We start from the raw sequence: 19,168 nt of genomic DNA on the forward strand, positions 1-19,168 counted from the left end.
AGGGAAGAAGTAGATACACAATAACTAAAGTCAGTGAGAGTCCCGCAGGGCAGTGCATGCCTGTAACCCCAGCTTTAGTGAGGTAGGAGCAGGAACAATAGGAGCTTGGGGTCATCCTTGGCTATTTATGGGATTCCAAACCAGAGTGAGTTACTTTTATTACGACTATGTCTCAAAAAACAAAACCAAAACAAAATGGTTTTTGAGAAGTTAGGAGATGTCCTGTGTCACTGTAGAATGTAAAATGCTTCTTCCTCTTTGGTACTTTCTTGTTCCTTTGTTATCTCACTCTGTAGTCCAGGTTGACTTTGAGCTATCCATTCTCCTGCCTCGGCCTCCTAAATGGTGGAGTTACAGGGATGTGCCACCATGCCTTGCAGTTTCTTATGAAGTCAAACATAAATTTATCATACAGCCTTGTGACTAAGAGAAGTTAAAACTTAGTTATACATAAAGAATTACAGGTAAATCTTTGTAACTATGTTATTCATAATCTCTTCAAGTGACTCAAAATCTTAAAACTTTCATATGTGTTGGGGTAGTCAAGGAGAAAGTTGAGAAAGGAGGGAGATTATTAAAGATTCATCTTAACACTATGAAATGCTAATATTTCACTAAACAATCTTCCAACTGCTAGTCTCTCTTAGTTAAGCTGGACCATGAGCGAGGCAGTGTGGCACACATACATCTGTAATTCAGCACTCTGGAGGCCGAGGTAGGATAATGGGTTCAAGATAGCTTGGGCAACAAAATGAGATGCTGTCTCAAGGAAACTATTAACAGAGGCTGGCGAGATGGTTCAGCAGCTCAGCTGCCATTGCAGAGGATCAGAATTCTGTTCCAAACACTGAATCACAACTGACTGTACTTCACAATCACCTGTAACGTCAGTGCCGGGCAATCTCATACCTCTGGCCTCTGCTGGCTGAGTTTCAATCAGTCTCTCTCTCCTTCTCCGTCTCTCTCTCTCTCTCTCTCTCTCTCTCTCTCTCTCTCGCACACACACACACACACACACACACACACACACACATACATCAATAATAAAATAAATCTTTAGAAAAGATTTCATTTTTATTTACACATATGTTTTGCTTTCATGTATGCATATACATCACATGCATGCAGTGCACACAGACGCCAGAAGAGGGCATCAGAACCCTTGGAATTTACGTTCCACGGTCTTGTGAGCTGCCATGTTGGGATTAGGAATTGAACCCATGTCCTCTGCAAGAGCAGCAAGTGAGCAAGTGCTCTTAACCACTGAGCCATCTCTTTAGCTCCTTTTTTTTTTTTTTTTTTTTTTTTTTTTTTTAAATTTTTGAGACATGACCTCATTGTGTACTCTAAACTGGCCTTTTTGGTGATAATCCTATTGTCTCAAACTCCCAAGTTCTGGGATCACAGTTGTGTACTACTACACTTCCCCACCCCCACACTCACCGTGTGTGTGTGTGTGTGTGTGTGTGTGTGTGTGTGTGTGTGTGTGTGTGTGTGTGTGTTTCTTTCTCTCTCCAAGACAGGGTCTCTGTAGCCTAGGCTAGTCCAGAAATTGTGATCTTCCTGCTTCAGTGTCCCAGCTACTGGGATTATTAACATGAGTTATGATTCCAGGTGTAAAGTACTCTTATCACTTCCCACTCCTTGACAGGATCCAGGGCCTCAAGCATGCTAGGCAAGGATTCTACCATGGATCTATAGCCTTGTGATGTTACCAAGTTGCCTCTGAAATGAAAATAAAACCCGATGGAAAAAAGGAAAGTTATAACTGAAAGATAAACACAGTTTCTTCCAAAATTAATAAAAAGGCTCTTAACACAAGATTTGCATTTATTAGAGTTCTTCCCTATGCAAGAGGAAGAAAACCTTATTTTAAGCCTACAATGAGAATGACATGTTGCGGGATATTTGTTTGCATTGACACTCCGAGACTGACAATAAAGTTTAACTTTTAATCAAGGGATGGAGTTAGCAACTGGCTGACTGGAATTAGCCATAGAGGTTTTGGAGGACCCAAAATACATATAGAGAGACACAGGAAGTACTAGAGTGAGGCTAGAAAGATTCACGGACCCTTTTGAATATGGGAAGGAGAGAGAGAGGAGGTCACTGATCTCTTCTCTGCCACTTCTCTAATCAATTTGGTTTTTATCTCAGTATCTGACTCCTGAGTTTTATTTGATAATTGAACAATATAAATAAATGCTTCATCTGGTGTCCATGTGGGGCAGAAGATCATGAGGCAGCTACCCACTGAAGTCACCGCTTGTGGCTGGCTTTGTCATTTGGGGGCTCCTTGCTGTTAGGGTCTGTGTTGGAGCTCACTAGGTTTCCTAGTGGCTGTACCCAGAAGGACTGCATGGGAGGTTGATTGGATCACGGGCCTGGGTACCAGGTGTTTGGAAGGGTCTAACTAGCAAGGGGGAGGTCTTTTGCTCCACCGCTTAGCATTGTTATAAATAGACCTTTGGAATAAAGTTCTGGGCCAGTGGATAAGGATCCAGGCCCACCCGATGCTATCCTGCATGTCTCTGTTTCTCTCCCCCTCTATTTCTAAGTTTCTTTTCTTTTTCTTTTCTTTTCATTTTTTCTTTTTCTTTCTTTCTTTCTTTCTTTTTTTTTTTTTTTTTTTTTTGGTTTTTCAAGACAGGGTTTCTCTGTGTAGTTTTGTGCCTGTCCTGGATCTCACTCTGTAGCCCAGGCTGGCCTCGAACTCACAGAGATCTGCCTGGCTCTGCCTCCCGAGTGCTGGGATTAAAGGCGCATGCCACCGAGGCCCAGCTCTACCTAAGTTTCTTATCCTTCATTCCTCAAGAGTCTCCGGGGTAAATAAAAGCAGGAGCTGGTCTCCCACAGGTCTGCAGATCACCCCACAAAAGACCACCACTCACGTATGCAAAAACAAAAGCATTTATTTCTCGAAAGAGTTCCTGCATGAAGGGGTCAGCCACACAACAAAATGGTTAGGACCCTTACAGACGCGCTCAGGCTCCTTTTATAAGGAGGGGATTAGGTCATCCTAAATGTGATTGGCCAAGCGAGCAGCACACTAATATACTTCTGATTGGCTGGGGCTGTAAGTACTGACTCATGCCTGGTACTTTCCGCAATATCTCCCCCATCTTCCCTATCAGAAACCAAAACTGAAACAGAAACTGAGACCTAAACAGAAATTGAGACTGCTGAAACATAGGCCTAGGGGAGACTGGGGCCAGGAGAAGCCCATCACAGTGCTCCTGTGGCCTCTTGCTTGTCACGTGAGTTTCTCCTGCATGTCTCCCCGTGTCTGCTTCTCAGGCAGCTCACTCCCTCTCCCCAGAGTTGCAGGTGGCCCTGGATCTCATCCCCATGCCACCCTGACAGCCTCTTGTACCCTCTTGGGTTTCTACTGCTGCTGCCACCGCCGCATACCCTCAGCCCCCAGGCACAGGTGAGGAGTCGCAGGAGATCTCAGCCTGGCCCATGCAGCACAGTGGCAGCTGGCTGAGACCCCAGTGCCCACCATGCTAGTCTGGCTGGCTGGCTATCTGGGCACCCCCCCCCCCCGACCCCCTGCACAGCTCTGCCTTTGCCATAGTTGCTGCCGTAGATAAACTGGAAAATCATCAGATCAGGTGAGACACCAGAGAATTCTTAAGGAAAGACTTGGATTTTATTTAAAAAAAAAAAAAAAAAAAAAAAAGCCGGGCGGTGATGGCGCACGCCTTTAATCCCAGCCAGGCAGATCTCTGTGAGTTCGAGGTCAGCCTGGACTACAGAGTGAGTTCCAGGACAGCCAGGGCTACACAGAGAAACCCTGTCTCAAAAAAAAAAAAAAAAAAAAAAAAAAGTCTTTCCCACATTAAAAGGGAATATTATGATGCAGGGAGTTAAGACACCATATGGTTCCACAGTGGATGGTTTAAAATTGGAAAAAAATAAATGAAGGAATAACCAACATAGCGGGATTAATAATGTTGATTATAACTATTATCAATTTGACAATTCATATTTTATCCTTTAAAAAGTGGTTTGTATCTGTGCCAAATATGAAAAATTGACTGATAAGATAAAAGCCCTAGGGAAAAAATGTACCTATGAAACTAAGAAAAGTATTCACACACAGACAGAGGAATTTAGAGCAGAACCTACCATACCATGGCATGTTGAAACTGAAGAGGAGGGGTCCAAAGTTATTAGAAAACCAAACTTAGTTTATCCAGTTATCATACATAAACGACCGTTCAGGTTGTACATGAGTAGGACACAGCAGCTGTTGATCTTTCAAGGTACCAACAGCCCTACCTTTAAAATGGTTAACTGACAGACCTGTCTCGGTGGGACAATCGCCTTTGACATCAGAAAATACCTAACATTACAGGTATTAGAACATCTGGTACAGCAACAGCTCAATGCTCAACATATTGAAGAATCACAAGTGTTGGCATCCAGGCCCGCCCCTTGGGGACCCGCCCAGTGCCCTGACATCATCTTAAAACCCCCTTTAAGAGAAAAACTCCTCCCCACTTCTTTCTTCTCTTTCCTGCCTTTCTCACCATGAAGTAATGCAACCTCCACTCCCCTCCTCTCTCTCTCTCTCTCTCTCTCTCTTTCCCCCTATCCCCTGTTTCCTCACACCTTACATGCCTTTCTATGTCCAGTCATATTACTTCCTGGGATTAAAGGCGTGTGTCCTTCCCAATCAAAGACATGAGATCTCAAGTGCTGGTATTAAAGGTGTGTGCCACCACGCCTGGCTCTGTTCCCAGTGTGGCCTTGAACTCACAGGGATCCACATGGATCTCTGCCTCCCGGAGTGATAGGATTAAGGGTGTGTGCCATCACTGTCTGACTTCTGTGTTTAATCTAGTGGCTGGCTCTGTCCTCTGATTCCCCAAGCAAGTTTATTAGGGTACACAATATATCATCACAGATATTTGTTGCTAATCTCTCCCCACAAAAAATTACTGCAAGCTCTTTGCCAACGTTCATTTTCTGCCCGTAATGAGGCAATTTCAGCATTAGTAAAGGGTACCACAATTTCTGCTGGGTCTGTTCCTAATAATTGACAAAGTCTCAATTTCCCTTTCAGAATCAATTCAGAAAACTGTTCTACATAGGTCTTTAAAGTTTTACTCCGTTTGTGTGGCAAAAATATCCAGTCTAAAGTATTTTTTTCTTTCTGCATAAGAATTCCTGTGAGAGAATACACAGAAGGTAAAATAATCAGAATACAATCAAGCTCTGGATCCAAATGATCCACATGTGCATCCTGCAATTTTTTTCCCACCAAAACCAATTATCTCTCAGCCTCAGCTGATAATTTTCTTGTACTATTTAAGCCCTTATCACCTGGTAAGGTATGAAAAAAATTGCTTAGTTCTTGAGTATTCCAATCGTGGCCCTTAGCCAGTTAGTATCTCCCAGCAATTTTTGAAAATCATTAAGTGTCCATAATTGATCTTTCCTGATTTGTACTTTCTGTGTTTGAATTTTTTATAAACCTATCTTATAACCTATGTAATTAGTAGGATCTCCTCTTTGAGGCTGAGGATTTCCTAGAGATAAGAACTTGTGGCTGGCTTGTTCTGCTTTTCTGACCTTTCAGCTTTCACTTCAATATCCGGCTCCAGGTCTATTAATAAGACCATTTAAGATTTGTGTTAAAAATATTCTCAAAGCAAGAGACTTCAGTTTATACAAAGAACTAATTGGACCCTCCCTCACATGATATGAGGAACACCAATTTCTGGAGTCCCCTCCATTCTATACTGATGCAAATAAATCAGGAAAGGCAGGTTATAAGTCAGTAAATTCAAGTAAAGCAAAATAAAATCAGAATTATATGCTATTCTCATGGTATTACTATATTTTCCAGAAACTCTTAATATAGTTATTGACTCTCAATATGCAGAAAGAGTTGTTTTATATATTGAGACTGCTGAACTTATTCCAGATAATTTAGAATAAACTTTGTTATTTATTCAATTGCAAGAAATAATCAGAAGTAGCTATCTTCCCATATATAATACATATCAGATCCAATATGGGCCTACCAGGCCCTCTAGCACAAGGTAATGATGAAATTGATCATCTATTGGTAAGAAATATGCTAGAAGCTGCTACAGGAAACACCACCCAGGTGGGCGCCCAACTTCCGAGGACTAATAATGATAACAGCCCACATGCAAGTCTCCTGACTTACGGTAAATTCCACAAAGAAACACCACCTAGGAGAGGTGGACGTTAAGTAATAGCTTTACACAATTTAGCTCGGACCCTCCCTTTATATACCGGGGCACAGGACGGAGAAAAGAGAATGGAAGAACTAGATGGGTAAGAACTTGAGAAGAACAAACTGAGATGGGGAAGAACTAGATTGAAAGGCTAGAAGACAGTACTAGAGGAACGAGATGGAAGATGAGGAAGAGTCAGATGGGGAAGAACGAGATGAGGAGAGAGAAGGAGATGGCAAAGGAGATGATATGGGAAGGTGGATGAGAACCTAGAAGGGGCAGAACTAGATGAAGGAATTAAGATAGAACCTAGAGGGGACCGCAGACAAGTGTAGAGAGAAATCAGGCTAGAAATGAGCTAAATATGAGAGCAGAATAGAAGCTTGTAACTGACTCAGAAGAATAAAGTGTATGGACTAAGGAGTTTCGTGTACATAGATTCATTTCTTCTCATCAAAGATTAATTATCAGCTGGTTGTAGATTCTTCCTGGACCCTGGGAGGGGATTATCTAGGGGCTGGACCCCCATAGTCCCCAATAAGAAGCCTCAGAATTTCATAAGAAACACCACGTTAGTGGGCAAAGATTCAAAAAAAGGTTTTTCTGTCACTTGGCAAAAAGCCAAGGAAATTATAAGAAAATATCTTACTTGTTCTTTATATAGCCAAACTCCACTACCTGTAGGAAGTAACCCAAAGGGTACTCAAAAAAAAAATTTTGCAAATAGATGTGTTTCATTTTGTGGAGTTTGAAAAATTAAAATATGTGCACCATACCACAGATACCTATTCAGGATTTCAATGGGCAACTGCTTTGAGTTCTGAGAAGATTGATTCTACAATTACACAGTTATTAGAAGATATGGCCATCACGGGTATACCTATAAGACTGACAACACTCCAGCATATGTCTCTGGTAAAATGAGACTTTTTTTTTCCATATTACAACATAAAGCATATTACAGGTATACCATACAATCCTACAGGACAAACAGTTATAGAAAGATCTAACCACACTTTAAAAGATATGCTTAATAAACAGAAAGAGTAATAAAGACCCCAGAGATAGATTGCACAATATTCTATTAGCTTTAGATTTTTTGAATGCTATTGAGAAAGGAACCACAGCTACAGAGAGACATTGGATAGTAGAAAAACTGCTTTGGAAGTTATTTGCTCTACACTTCCCGTTTACTCAAGTAACATTATATCCTTTTCAGATCTCTGATGGGGTCAAAGACTAGATAGTTTTAGTTACAGTTTTCCTTGTTACAAATTCAGAAAAGAAAGGCATAAAAGAGATGTAAAATGTATAAGGTTGAGAGACACAAAAGCTTAAATTGTTCATCTAAGAAAATGCTTTTAGGTCTAAAAAGATATTTCTAGGTTGGTAATACAAATTATGATAGAAAGTGAATTAGGTACAAAACTTGGTCGTCACCAAGAGAGGGTAGATAATGGTGTATTTTCTCTGAATTTGTCTAATACAAATGGACTGGACATTGTGAATATAATTCTTACTTGATAATTGTTTTTATTGTATATAGTTTTACTACGTTAGAATTAAAACCTTTCCTTTTTATTTAGACAAAAAGGGGGAAATGTTGCTGGAGATTTGTTTGTATTGCTCTGAGACTGCCAATGGAGTTAAACCTTGATTCAGTGGGTGGAGTCCACATTCAGCTGGCCTGAATAAACCATAGTTTTCTGGGGAACTCAGATGAAGACAGAGAGACACAGAGAGGAAGAAGGAGGGGCTTGGGAAGATTCCTGGGCCCTTATCTGGGAAGGTGGAGAGAAGGGCAGCTGATCATTTTCTCTGGCGCTCTGTGGATCTATCATGTTTATACCTTTAATATCTGACTCTTAAGCTTTATTTGTTAATAAAACAATAAAAAGCCACTATAATTATATTCAACCTTTCACACAGTGGAGGAAGAAGAGCTGTCTGTAGGCACCCGTGTCTGTGATCTGAGTACATCAGCTCCTACGTCTCCAATGCAGCCTCTGCCCACAGACTTCTCTTCACCCCAGCTCCATGCTGGACCCTCTACAAAGCTGAAGCATCTCTTTTCTGCCAGGTCCACTCAGAATCCTGGGGAATAAGTAACCACCCTACTTAGCGGCCTGTGTCTGTCTCTCAGCAAGAGGCAAGGAGATAGTCATGGAGCAAGATGATCACAACAATATTAACTTCTCAGTTTCTGTTTGGACTCCAAATGCAGGTCATCTCTTCCCAGTGTGCATGGTACATTCACCAAATCTAATGGCAATTTTTGAAATCATACCGTAAGAACCATTGTGCCTGCCATATGGCAAGTTATTCAGCTAGATGATCTCACATTAAGCCTTAACCTGTAGAGGTCATTGTTTTTTGTTGTTGTTGTTTGTTTGTTTCTTTCTTTCCAAAGGGTTTCTCTGTGTAGCCCTGGTTGTCCTGGAACTCATTCTGTAGACCAGGCTGGCCCCAAACTCAGAGATCCACCTGCCACTGTCTCCTGAGTGCTGGGATTAAAGATGTGCACCATCACTTCCCGGCACAGAGGTCGTTGTTATTTTACCTGTTTTACATGCAGCAGTAATACTCATTACATAGCCATTAAAACAGCTCTTCTCTTGTCTTTTCCTCATTTTCTGAATTTTTTTTTTTTTTTTTTTTTTTGGTGAGACAGGTTATCTTGTAGCTGAAGCTGGCCTTGAACTTGATTGTGTAGGAGAGGGTGATTTTGAAGTCCTGATCTTTCTGCCTCTACTCCCAAACGCTGGGATGAAGCCAGGTGTGGTGGTGCATGCCTCTGATCCTAGCATGTGGGGAGGCAGAGGCAGGCACATCCCTCTGGGTTTCAGGTCAGCCACAACCTTGTCTCAAAACAGAGAAACAACACAAAAACAACCACCAAAAAAGACCACCAAGAAACCAAAACCTAGTGCTGGAATTATAGGTGTGTACCATTCCTAGCTCCAGTATATTTCGTTGTTAGTAAATATTAACCTCATTGGCCATATCTGTAAAAATTATTTTGTCAGTTTTCTCTTTCAATATTAATTGTTGCCTAAATTTTTGTTTTAAATTTTCTTTCTTTTTTTTTTTTTGGGGGGGGGGGTTTACTATGTTGCCTAGGCTAGCCTCAAACTCCTAAGGCCTGAAAGGATAAGAAAGAAAGAAAAAAAAAAAAAGGCGAAGCGGGTACCTTTCAGTGGGCCTTGCCAAGGTATGCCATGAAGGGAATATGCCACTCGCAAGAGAGTTAGTGCATGTGAAAGAGCGAAAGGCCTTCTGGGAGTGGGGGCATGAGAGAGGCAGGCAGGCAGACAGACAGACAGACAGACAGCAAAGCAAGAGGAGCAAGAGAAGAGAGGAAGAGGGTAAGAGGCAAGAAAGGCAAGAGAGGGCGCTGTGCCTGCCTGGTGGACACTTTTAAGGGGTGGGCATGTTGACAGCTGATGACATGATTTCCCGGGCACTGAGGCTGGCTGCTGCCACAGTGGGAACTGGCAAGGCCCACGTAGTGCTCCTGCCTCAAGTGTTTGGAGCATCTGGTACCTTCCTGTCTCGCTTCATCTTTTAATCTAGTTTCAGACAGGACCTCCGGTAGCCCAGGATGGCCTTGACTTCCCTATGTGGCTGAGGATGACTTTGAACTTCTGAGCTTCCCGTCTTCTCTTCTCCAGTGCTGGGATTACATCAGTTGCCACCAGGGACAGGGTTTGTTTGCTTTGGGGACAACTGAGTCCTTTAAGACCTTGCCGCCCGAGGTACCTCCTGCAGTTCTCCCATTTGTATAACACTGAAACAAGAGCATTTTTAGTAAGTTTCTCAGCTCATGTTTTAGGATATTTTTGGGAAATAAGCATGACAGTGCATTTAGGGTTTGGCCTACATTAACTCCTCTGCAGACTGTTCCTCAAGACATTTGGAAGGTACAAATGTAGTTCTCAGGATTTTTTTTTGTTAATTTGCTATCATTTAATATCACTGCATCCCCCTCCCCCCAGGCCCTTCAAAAAAATTCCAGCAAAATGTCTGTATCTGCATCTCTCAAAGCCCAAGGATTTCTAGCCTGCCTTATTCATGCAGTTAACAGGACCCCAGACCTTAGCACAACTGACTCCATGGCGGAAGTGCCACTCAGGCTGTAAAATTCAGCACGTAGACAGCACCACTTGCCAAAGTGAAAACAAAGACCTCATCCATCACAGTTTATAGTTATGGGAATGTCTCTAAATGCACTAGCCTTGGTTTTCTTTTTTGGCTTCTGTAGTTCTGCTCTGGCTAACTGCTCTTGTTAACTGAAGTATGTCAACCCAGAACATGGTGTTTTTTTTTTTTTTTTTTTTTTTTTTTTGTGCTCCTGACAAAAACTCAGTGCTACACTGGGATCCCAAACAGCCAGTGTAGTCACTAGCCAGCTAATAAAGACGTTCTATTGGCTTAAACCCATGTCCAAGCAGTCTTTTCTGTGAATATCCCACAACAGCAACAAATCAGTTTCCCAAATGTCTGCCAGGTTGCTATCAGTTGCTCCCCGGGACGTCTGAGGCTAGTCCTGGGAATTAAACAGATCTGCTGCCTGCCATGTGTTTTTGGGCATATGAATTACTTAAAAATTTGTTTCCTCTACTGCCACTTAACAGGCTTATCGAGCAGGTTAAAAGAAATAGCATTAAAGAGCCGGTACACACTAGAAATTCTAGGAGTGTTGCTTATTGGAATGATTTCCCATTTAACGATAATCAGACAGACGCTTGAGTGCTTCCCATTAGAAGTAGAGACTGGTTCTTTGCCCTCAAGAAGTTTACCAGCTGGAGTAGAGGAAGAAGGTGGCAATCCTGGCACTAGGGTAGGAGGCTCTGGTTTGAGGGTAGCCTTGGTTACACAGTGTTTTGGAACAAACAACCCATTCCAACCCCTAAGGCTACAGGAAAACGACCAATTCACAGTAATGAGGTGGGGATGAGAATTTTCTGCTCAAGATAGTTATCAAATAAATCATAACCTTTTATTTTCTATTTAAAATGTTTTTTATGTATGGGTGTTTTGCCTGCATGTATTTCTGTGCATGCCTGGTGCCCACAGAGGCCAGAAGAGGTCTTTGGGTTCCCTGAAATTGGAGTTAAAGATAATTGTGAGCTGCTCTCTGGGTGTTGGGAATCAAACCTGGGTCATCTGGAAGAGCCGACAGTGCTCTTAATCACTGAGTCATCTCTCCAGAAACCCCTCTACCCCATTAAGTTAAACGAGAGCTGGGGATGTGGCTCACTTGGTATAGTGTTTACCTAGCATGCACGAAGCTCTGGGTTCAATCCCTAGCACTCTATAAATCAGGCATAGTGGTAATTCCAACACTGGGAGATGGAGTTCAAGGTCATCCTAAGTTATATAGAATGCTTGAGGCCAGTCTGGGCCACAGGAAATCTTGTCTTAAAACAAACAAATAAGCAAGCAAACAAAACTAACCAAAACCCTCATGATACAGTGACCAGGTTCCAGCGGTTGGTTTCGGTCTGTCTCTGTCCGCTCCAGGCAGTGAGAAATACTGATGTTGGCAGGTTTAAGAGACAATTTAGGGAGCTTGGTTTTTCTCTCCACTAAAGAGTTTGGGTAAGAGAAAAAGAAAAAAGAAAAAAAAAAAAAAACCTCCACTCATACTAAAGATTGTCTTTGGACCGAGTTCCTGTGTAAGTTAGTTGTCAGTTTTGAAAGTTGGGAGCCAACAGGTTGAGAGGGAATTCAAGAACAGAGCCTGGGCCCGGCGAGGGGGTGGTGGTGGGCGGAGCCCGGCGAGGGGCGGGGCATGTCCGGAGGGCGTGCGCAGGGGGGGCGGGGAGCGCGCGGAGGTGCTCTGCGGCGCCGCGTATCGCGAGAGTTGGGCGGGCCGAGCCATCGCAGCAGTCAATTCCCCCACCCTCCCGGGAGGAGCGGCGGGCCCTGGACTCTCCAAATTCTGAGCTCTCATCATGGCGGCGGCGGCGGCGCCTGCGGCTGCGGCGGCGGCCGTCGGGGGCTCGCAGCCGCCCCAACCGGAGGAGCCCGAGCAGGGGCCAGCCCTAGACAAGGCGGCCACCGCCGCGCATCTGAAGGCCGCTCTCAGCCGGCCGGACAACCGGGCGGGCGCCGAGGAGCTGCAGGCGCTGCTGGAGCGGGTGCTGAACGCGGAGCGGCCGCTGGCGGGGGCTGCGGGCGGCGGGGAGGCGGCCGCCGGCGGCGGCGGCCCAGGCGCGGCCGAGGAGGATGCCCTGGAGTGGTGTAAGTGCCTTCTGGCCGGCGGCGGCGGCTACGAGGAGTTCTGCGCGGCCGTGCGGGCCTACGACCCCGCGGCGCTCTGCGGCCTGGTCTGGACGGCCAACTTCGTGGCCTACCGCTGCCGGACGTGCGGCATCTCCCCCTGCATGTCGCTGTGCGCGGAGTGCTTCCACCAGGGCGACCACACCGGACACGACTTCAACATGTTCCGCAGCCAGGCCGGGGGCGCCTGCGACTGCGGGGACAGCAACGTGATGCGGGAGAGTGGGTGAGTAGAGCCCCGGCGAGGCGACCCGGGGCCCGTGTAGTCCTGCGGGGTCGGGGGAAGGCTTCGGGGAGGACGCAGACCCAAGGGACTGGAGGTGACTGAGCTGTCACTGGTGGGAAGGGGGTGGGGAGGAGCGGAGAGCATGTGCGGGGAACCAAGCTGGGGATTTTCGAGGAGGTCAGGGTGGGCGAGTGACGGGGAACAAGGGGTCAGTGCGTGGGGCGAGAGGGCAGGGAAGAGGAGCGGATGCTTGGGGGGAATCTGGCGTGGAGCTGTCAGTTGGGTACTTGTTGGGAAAGGCTGTACAGCTGCCTGTCTGGTTCTGGAGAAGAGCCTTAGAAGTGATTCGGATTGACTGGGAGGGAGCGGTTTGGGATCTGAATTGGGTCACCGGGTGATGAGGGAGGGCCAGGGAGATGGTCTTGTACTTCAGGGAAGCCCTTAGGGGGAAAAGCTGAACTGTCTATGTGTCTGTCTGTATGAAGGACGGAGCTCTGGAGCTGATGGGGGTTGAGGGAGAAGGGAAGGGGAGGGGCTTGCATAAAAAGGGACTGTTGAGCTGTCAGTAGAGTATTTGGTGTGCTGGCGTGACATCGAGAGCCGTCAGATACAGAATACCCCTCACACCCGAAGGAGGAGGAAATCACTGAGCAAATTAGGAGTCAAGTGCTAGCCTTCTCTAATTAAGCACACCTTAATCATTAATAGGAGAACATCCGTCCGAAGGAGACACTCAACACATGCATCTTTGGCAAACACATGCGTTTTTGATATGTGCAGTGCACCTGGTGTTGGTACCTATGCCTTAATCCACGTACACTACAGTCGTTAGTGATAAATTCCTTAAATAGTCAAGAAGTTAGTGGCCAGCGAAGAGGTTTCTGAGCAGGATTAAGAAAAAGGATTTAAAGGAGATAGTAAGAGCTTGCAAATAATAATCAGGGCTAGCAATTAGACCTGGAATTTTTTTTTGCTTCACTTTTAGCATTTTAATATATATTATTGAATATGAAAGCCAAAATATAATAAAGCGATAGTTTGAAGTTTCCCTCCTTTTTGGTCTCTCGTCTGGCAGTCCCTTCTCACGCTGTTAGTTTCTCTCCGTGCAAAGCAAGCAGCAATGATGCTTCCTACTCATGCTGCCTTCTTTCACCCAAAAGGTAACATTGTTCATGTCAGTAAATCAGTTTCCTGATCCCATTGTGTGAAAACTGCTACACAGTGTCCATGAATTAATTTGCTACCCTTGATTTAATAATGCCCTTTGATGGGCATGAAGATTCCTAGTACAAAATAAAAACCTTGGCCTGCCAGTCTTCCCTCACTCTATTAAGACTATCAGTGGGCTAAATTTACAAAGGTGGGATTTTAAAATTGCCCTTCCCAAGGCTTGTTATAGCTAATGCCGGAATGGCCTATTTTCTAGTAGCCTCTTTAACAATGTTACTAAAACTTCAGATTTTAACTTCTTTACATAATTTAACTCATTTAATCCTTAACAATTTCGAGATATTCACTGGCATTATTCCCATTGAATTGGAGAGGAAAATAGAGCACAGCTTTTTAAAACTTGCTAAAGAGCACTCAGGTATGGGTAGGTTAGGCCTGCTGGCTATAGATCTTGACCTCTTAGTCACTTTTCCCTACCACCTATATTAAACAGTATTCTTTAATTTGTTTGGTTTGGAGGATTTATCTGGGTGTTGTGCATGCATGCTAAGAAGGTGCACTTCCACATCCGACCTCTAACTACTCCTCTTACTGGTTTTTCTGTTCAGTACTGTTTTGTCTTTTTGATTTTAAATGTCATTTTTTTACCTCCAATTTTTTTTAATTAATAACACATACAGAGCACACATACAGTGCAGATTTCAGAAGACAACTTTGAGTTGTGGGATCTGGGGATTAAATATAGGTAGTCAGATTTGTGTGACAAGTTCTTCTTATACTGAGCCTATCATCCTACTGGCTCATCATCCTCCCTTTTTTTTTTTTTTTTCCTCTCGAGACAGGGTTTCTCTGTGTAGCTTTGCGCCTTTCCTGGAACTCACTCTGTAGTCCAGGCTGGCCTCGAACTCACAGAGATCCGCCTGGCTCTGCCTCCCAAGTGCTGGGATTAAAGGCGTGCGCTGCCGCCGCCCGGCTATCTATCATCCTCCCTTTTAAAAGAGGGACATCAAGTCATGGAGGACTTTGAGCTAGCTTTTACAGACACTGAGATGTTCTTACTTCTTGTTCTAGGTTAGCATTCAGGGGAAGTAATAATGAAAGAAATAATGTTGGTTCTTGCCTGAAATTTGGAACAAATCAGCAATTTTCAGGTTATTCTGGATGAAATGCAAAACTGACATTTTAAAATTATGATGCTTCATTCTGGAAGTGGAAATAATATTAGTAAGGTTTTTGTTTTGTTTGAGATAGGGTCCTGGAATTTGCTGTATTGACCAGGCTGGTTTTGAACTCTCAGTGATCCTCTTGCCTCTCTGTCTCTCAAGTGTGATTATAGGTGTGAGCTACCTTGCTGAGGACTCTCTCTCTCTCTCTCTCTCTCTCTCTCTCTCTCTCTCTCTCTCTCTCTCTCTCTCTCTCCAGGATCAGTCTTGATATCTAATCCCAGTTGGTTGTGAATTGTCTTCCTGCCTCATTCCTCCAAATGCTGGCATTACAGGTGTGAGTCATCATGCCCAGCTTCCAATGATTTTATTTATTTATTTATTTATTTATTTATTTATTTATTTATTTAAAGAATACAAACACAGCCGTTGGTGGTGGCGGTGCACGCCTTTAATCTCAACACTTTGGAGGCAGAGGCAGGCGGATCTCTGTGATTTTGAGGCCAGCCTGGTCTACAGAGAAACAGCCAGGCTACACAGAAAAACCCTGTCTCAAAACAAAACAAAACAAAACAAAAACCCCAAACAAAAACTCCCCAAAACTAAACCAAACCAAACACAGATTTAGGGCATCCATGCTGTAGATAAATAAGTCCATGTATTTTTATTGGGGTTTCAGGAATTTATTTTGCCCATGGTATAGCAGGTATATGTGAATTGACACCTAGCATTTACTGATTTAATTGTTCTCTCAGAAAAACAGAACTGTTGCCTGTATGTTCCAGGAGTTGCCATGTCCAGTTTCATGGACAAGACTAAAACAGTATTAGAACCGTGTGATTATTCTAAAATTTTCACAACTTAGTGGTTTAAGATAGACTAGTTCTGGGCTGAATACCTACTCTGCTCCCTCTAGAGAGAGAGATGACAATGGCCAGGAATGTAGGCTAAGGTGCAGCTTCTGGAATTATTTTACAACTAGAAATCAACGAGTTATTGCAGTGTTCCAGGTGGACAGAGCTGTGTTACCCTGGTGTGGCCAGCAGTCCCTGCAGGTTGCTAGAAAATGGAGAATTCATATATTTTGAAGTTGCTCTTCTTATTAGTATAAAAGCTTGTTAGTCCCATTGCACTGCTCAGGAAATCTTAGAAAGAGCCCACCTTCCCTGTGTTCTTACTACTGTATTGATTAATTGCAGTGTTGAGATTGAAACGAGGAGTTGTAATGAGGAATATGCTCTATCCCAGAGCTATACTTTATCTTTGTACCTGGGTGCTCAATAAAAGAAGAAATCTTGCCGTGCCTTAATCCTTTCCACGTGTCTGACTGTTGTAGCATGTTGTATGATTGGAGATGGTCCATCACAACAATATTAGCATTTCATTTACAAATCTGCAATTACAGAAATATGGAAGAGATTCGTTTTTTTTTTTTTGTTTTTTGTTTTCTTTTTGTTGTTGTTTTGAGACAGGGTCTCTTTATTTAGCTCTGGCTGTCCTGAAACTCACTGTGTAGACCAGACTGGCCTTGAACTCACAGGGATCATCCACCTGCCTCTGCCTCCTGAGTGCTGAAATTAAAAGCATGTGCCACCACTCCTGGCTTCAATTATTTTTTATTTAGTAACATTGATATTGTCAGTGTAGTAGTAGTATTAGCAGATACAGGAAACAAAGAGAGGAAATAATTGAGGACTCATTTGTGAGATGATGTCACAAAGGATATGGGAATGATGTATTAGTAACCATGTATAACTGGGCTGGGGAGATGGCTTCGTGGTTAAGAGTACTTACTGCTCTTGCAGAGAACCTGGAGTAACACTGTTACTCTAGTTCTGGGGGACCCAGCATCCTCTTCTAGCCTCTGGGGATACTGCACACATGTGGTGCACATAGATGCAGCAAAACACATATACATAAAAATAAAAATAAATCTTGAAAAGAAAAACAATGGATAACAATATGTTTTTGTCTGTAGTGCTGGAGATTGAAGCTATGCTTTCCACATGCACAAGAATCACTATTGAATGAATGTAATTGTTGCCAGAAATGATTGATGGGTGGGTGAACTTAAAAACAAGAAAAAATAGTGTGATGAAAAATCTAAAATAATATCTGACTGGCTGGTTTTAAGACTATGATGGGAAACTAAATAGAACTGGGATTTTAAATATTTCTCAAATTTTGATGTAGTTTGACTATTTTTAATGTATTATCATGTATTATAGATTTTTTTTTGCCACTTTGCTTACTTTTTCTCAGATTTTAAGGTCCTTAAAAAAGGCACCCTAATTAAACTTTAAAGAAAAATGCAAAAAAAAAAAAAAAAAAAAAAGGCACCCTAGAGGCCAGCATAGATGCATTTAACAGATGCTCCCTAAATGTCAAGTTGGGCTACATCTGAAAAGTTGCCCTAAGATTACATTGCTTTATTATTCAGGAAATGTCATTGATTAACAGGTTCATAGCACCTATTTTCAGAGTGCTTAGGAAAGTCTTTCCCCCACCTTTAAAATGTCAAAAGTAGTCCATATGGGGTATAACATAAAAATGCGTGGATAGAATAAAAGGTCAAGGTTCCTTTTTTCATATGTTCCTCAATGAGGGATTTCTCTCATTTTCATTTGACCTTAATTATGCACTTAAAAGATGTTAGCACAATGGATCAGTCCTTCTAGCTGTTTCATTGAACTATTTCGGTAGTTTGGTTTGTGACAGTGCTGAAGTGGAGGCAGTGAGTAGCTGGTTAACAGTCTTTCTCTTCATTATTTCCCTCAACGTGTATTGGACAGTGTCTCATATTAGCACATAGTGCACTTTATTTTTTATTCATTTATTTATTGTTTTGTTTTTTTCAAGACAGGATTTCTCTGTGTAGCTTTGGTGCCTGTCCTGGATCTCGCTCTGTAGATCAGGCTGGCCTCGAACTCACAGAGATCCGCCTGCCTCCCGAGTGCTGGGATTAAAGGCATGCGCCACCACCGCCTGGCGCACTTTCTTTTAAAAAACACTTTTTCTTTCTCTTTTGTTTTCTGTGTTGTGAGTGTTTTGCTTGAATGTATGTCCTAGAACCACTTGCATGCCTGGTGCTAGAAGAGGGCTTTGGAACTCCAGGAACTAGTTACAGATGGTTGTGAGTCACCATGTGGGTGCTGGGAATTGACTGGATCCTCTGCAAGAGCAGTCAGTGCTCTTAACCTCTGAGCATCTCTCTAGCATCCTCCCTCCCCTTTCTGAGACAGATTTTTGACTGTGTTGACCAAGTTGGCCTTGAACTCATAGGGTTCTGCCTGCCCCTGCCTCCTGAGTGCTGGGATTAAAGATGTGGATTACACTCTTACCTATTTCTGTTTTGTAGCTAGAGTTTTCCTGCCTGGCCCACAGTCAGGACAAATCTCTCTCACCTGCCAGTCCCACAGCCTCTCAGAACCCGACCAAGTAAACACAGAGACTTATATTGGTTACAAACTGTATGGCCGTGGCAGGCTTCTTGCTAACTGTTCTTACAGCTTAAATTAATCCATTTCTATAAGTCTGTACCTTGCCACATGGCTTGTGGCTTACTGGCATCTTCACATGCTGTTTCTCATCGTGGGACTGGCAGGTGACAGAGATTTGCCCTGACTGTGGGCCAAGCTGGGAAGTGGAAGGCTGAGTCAGAGAGACACTGCCAGCCGCCACGATGAGAAACAGCATGTGAAGATGCCAGTAAGCCACAAGCCATGTGGCAAGGTACAGACTTATAGAAATGGATTAATTTAAGCTGTAAGAACAGTTAGCAAGAAGCCTGCCACGGCCATACAGTTTGTAACCAATATAAGTCTCTGTGTTTACTTGGTCAGGTTCTGAGAGGCTGTGGGACTGGCAGGTGAGAGAGATTTGTCCTGACTGTGGGCCAGGCAGGAAAACTCTAGCTACACTGTTTCATAGTTACTTAGTATTCCACTGCATTTTCATGGGGCTGTTGTAGGCAATATAGCCATATAGTTTGTGTGTGTGCACACACATATGTATAAAGATAAACTCTCAGAGACTACATCTCAGTTAAAATGGACACTTCAATCTTTGATAGATCCATTCAGAGAAATTAAGTTACACTCTCCCCATTG

The 19,168-nt window shown here is 43.4% G+C and overlaps 1 protein-coding gene across 3 annotated transcripts in view; it reads left to right on the forward strand.

The window, feature by feature from the left end:
- The first annotated feature begins 12,133 nt into the window (after positions 1–12,133).
- Ubr3 (ubiquitin protein ligase E3 component n-recognin 3) overlaps positions 12,134–19,168 on the forward strand; it is a 159,124-nt gene continuing 152,089 nt past the window's right edge. For all 3 annotated transcript variants that reach the window (XM_059260641.1, XM_059260643.1, XM_059260642.1), the window contains exon 1: positions 12,134–12,726. In XM_059260641.1, coding sequence (XP_059116624.1) covers positions 12,173–12,726 — 554 coding nt within the window. In that variant the 5' untranslated portion in view covers positions 12,134–12,172. The remainder of the gene's footprint in view (positions 12,727–19,168) is intronic.

This window comes from Peromyscus eremicus, chromosome 4 (genome assembly GCF_949786415.1).
Source record: "Peromyscus eremicus chromosome 4, PerEre_H2_v1, whole genome shotgun sequence".
Classification (NCBI taxonomy): Eukaryota; Metazoa; Chordata; class Mammalia; order Rodentia; family Cricetidae; genus Peromyscus; species Peromyscus eremicus.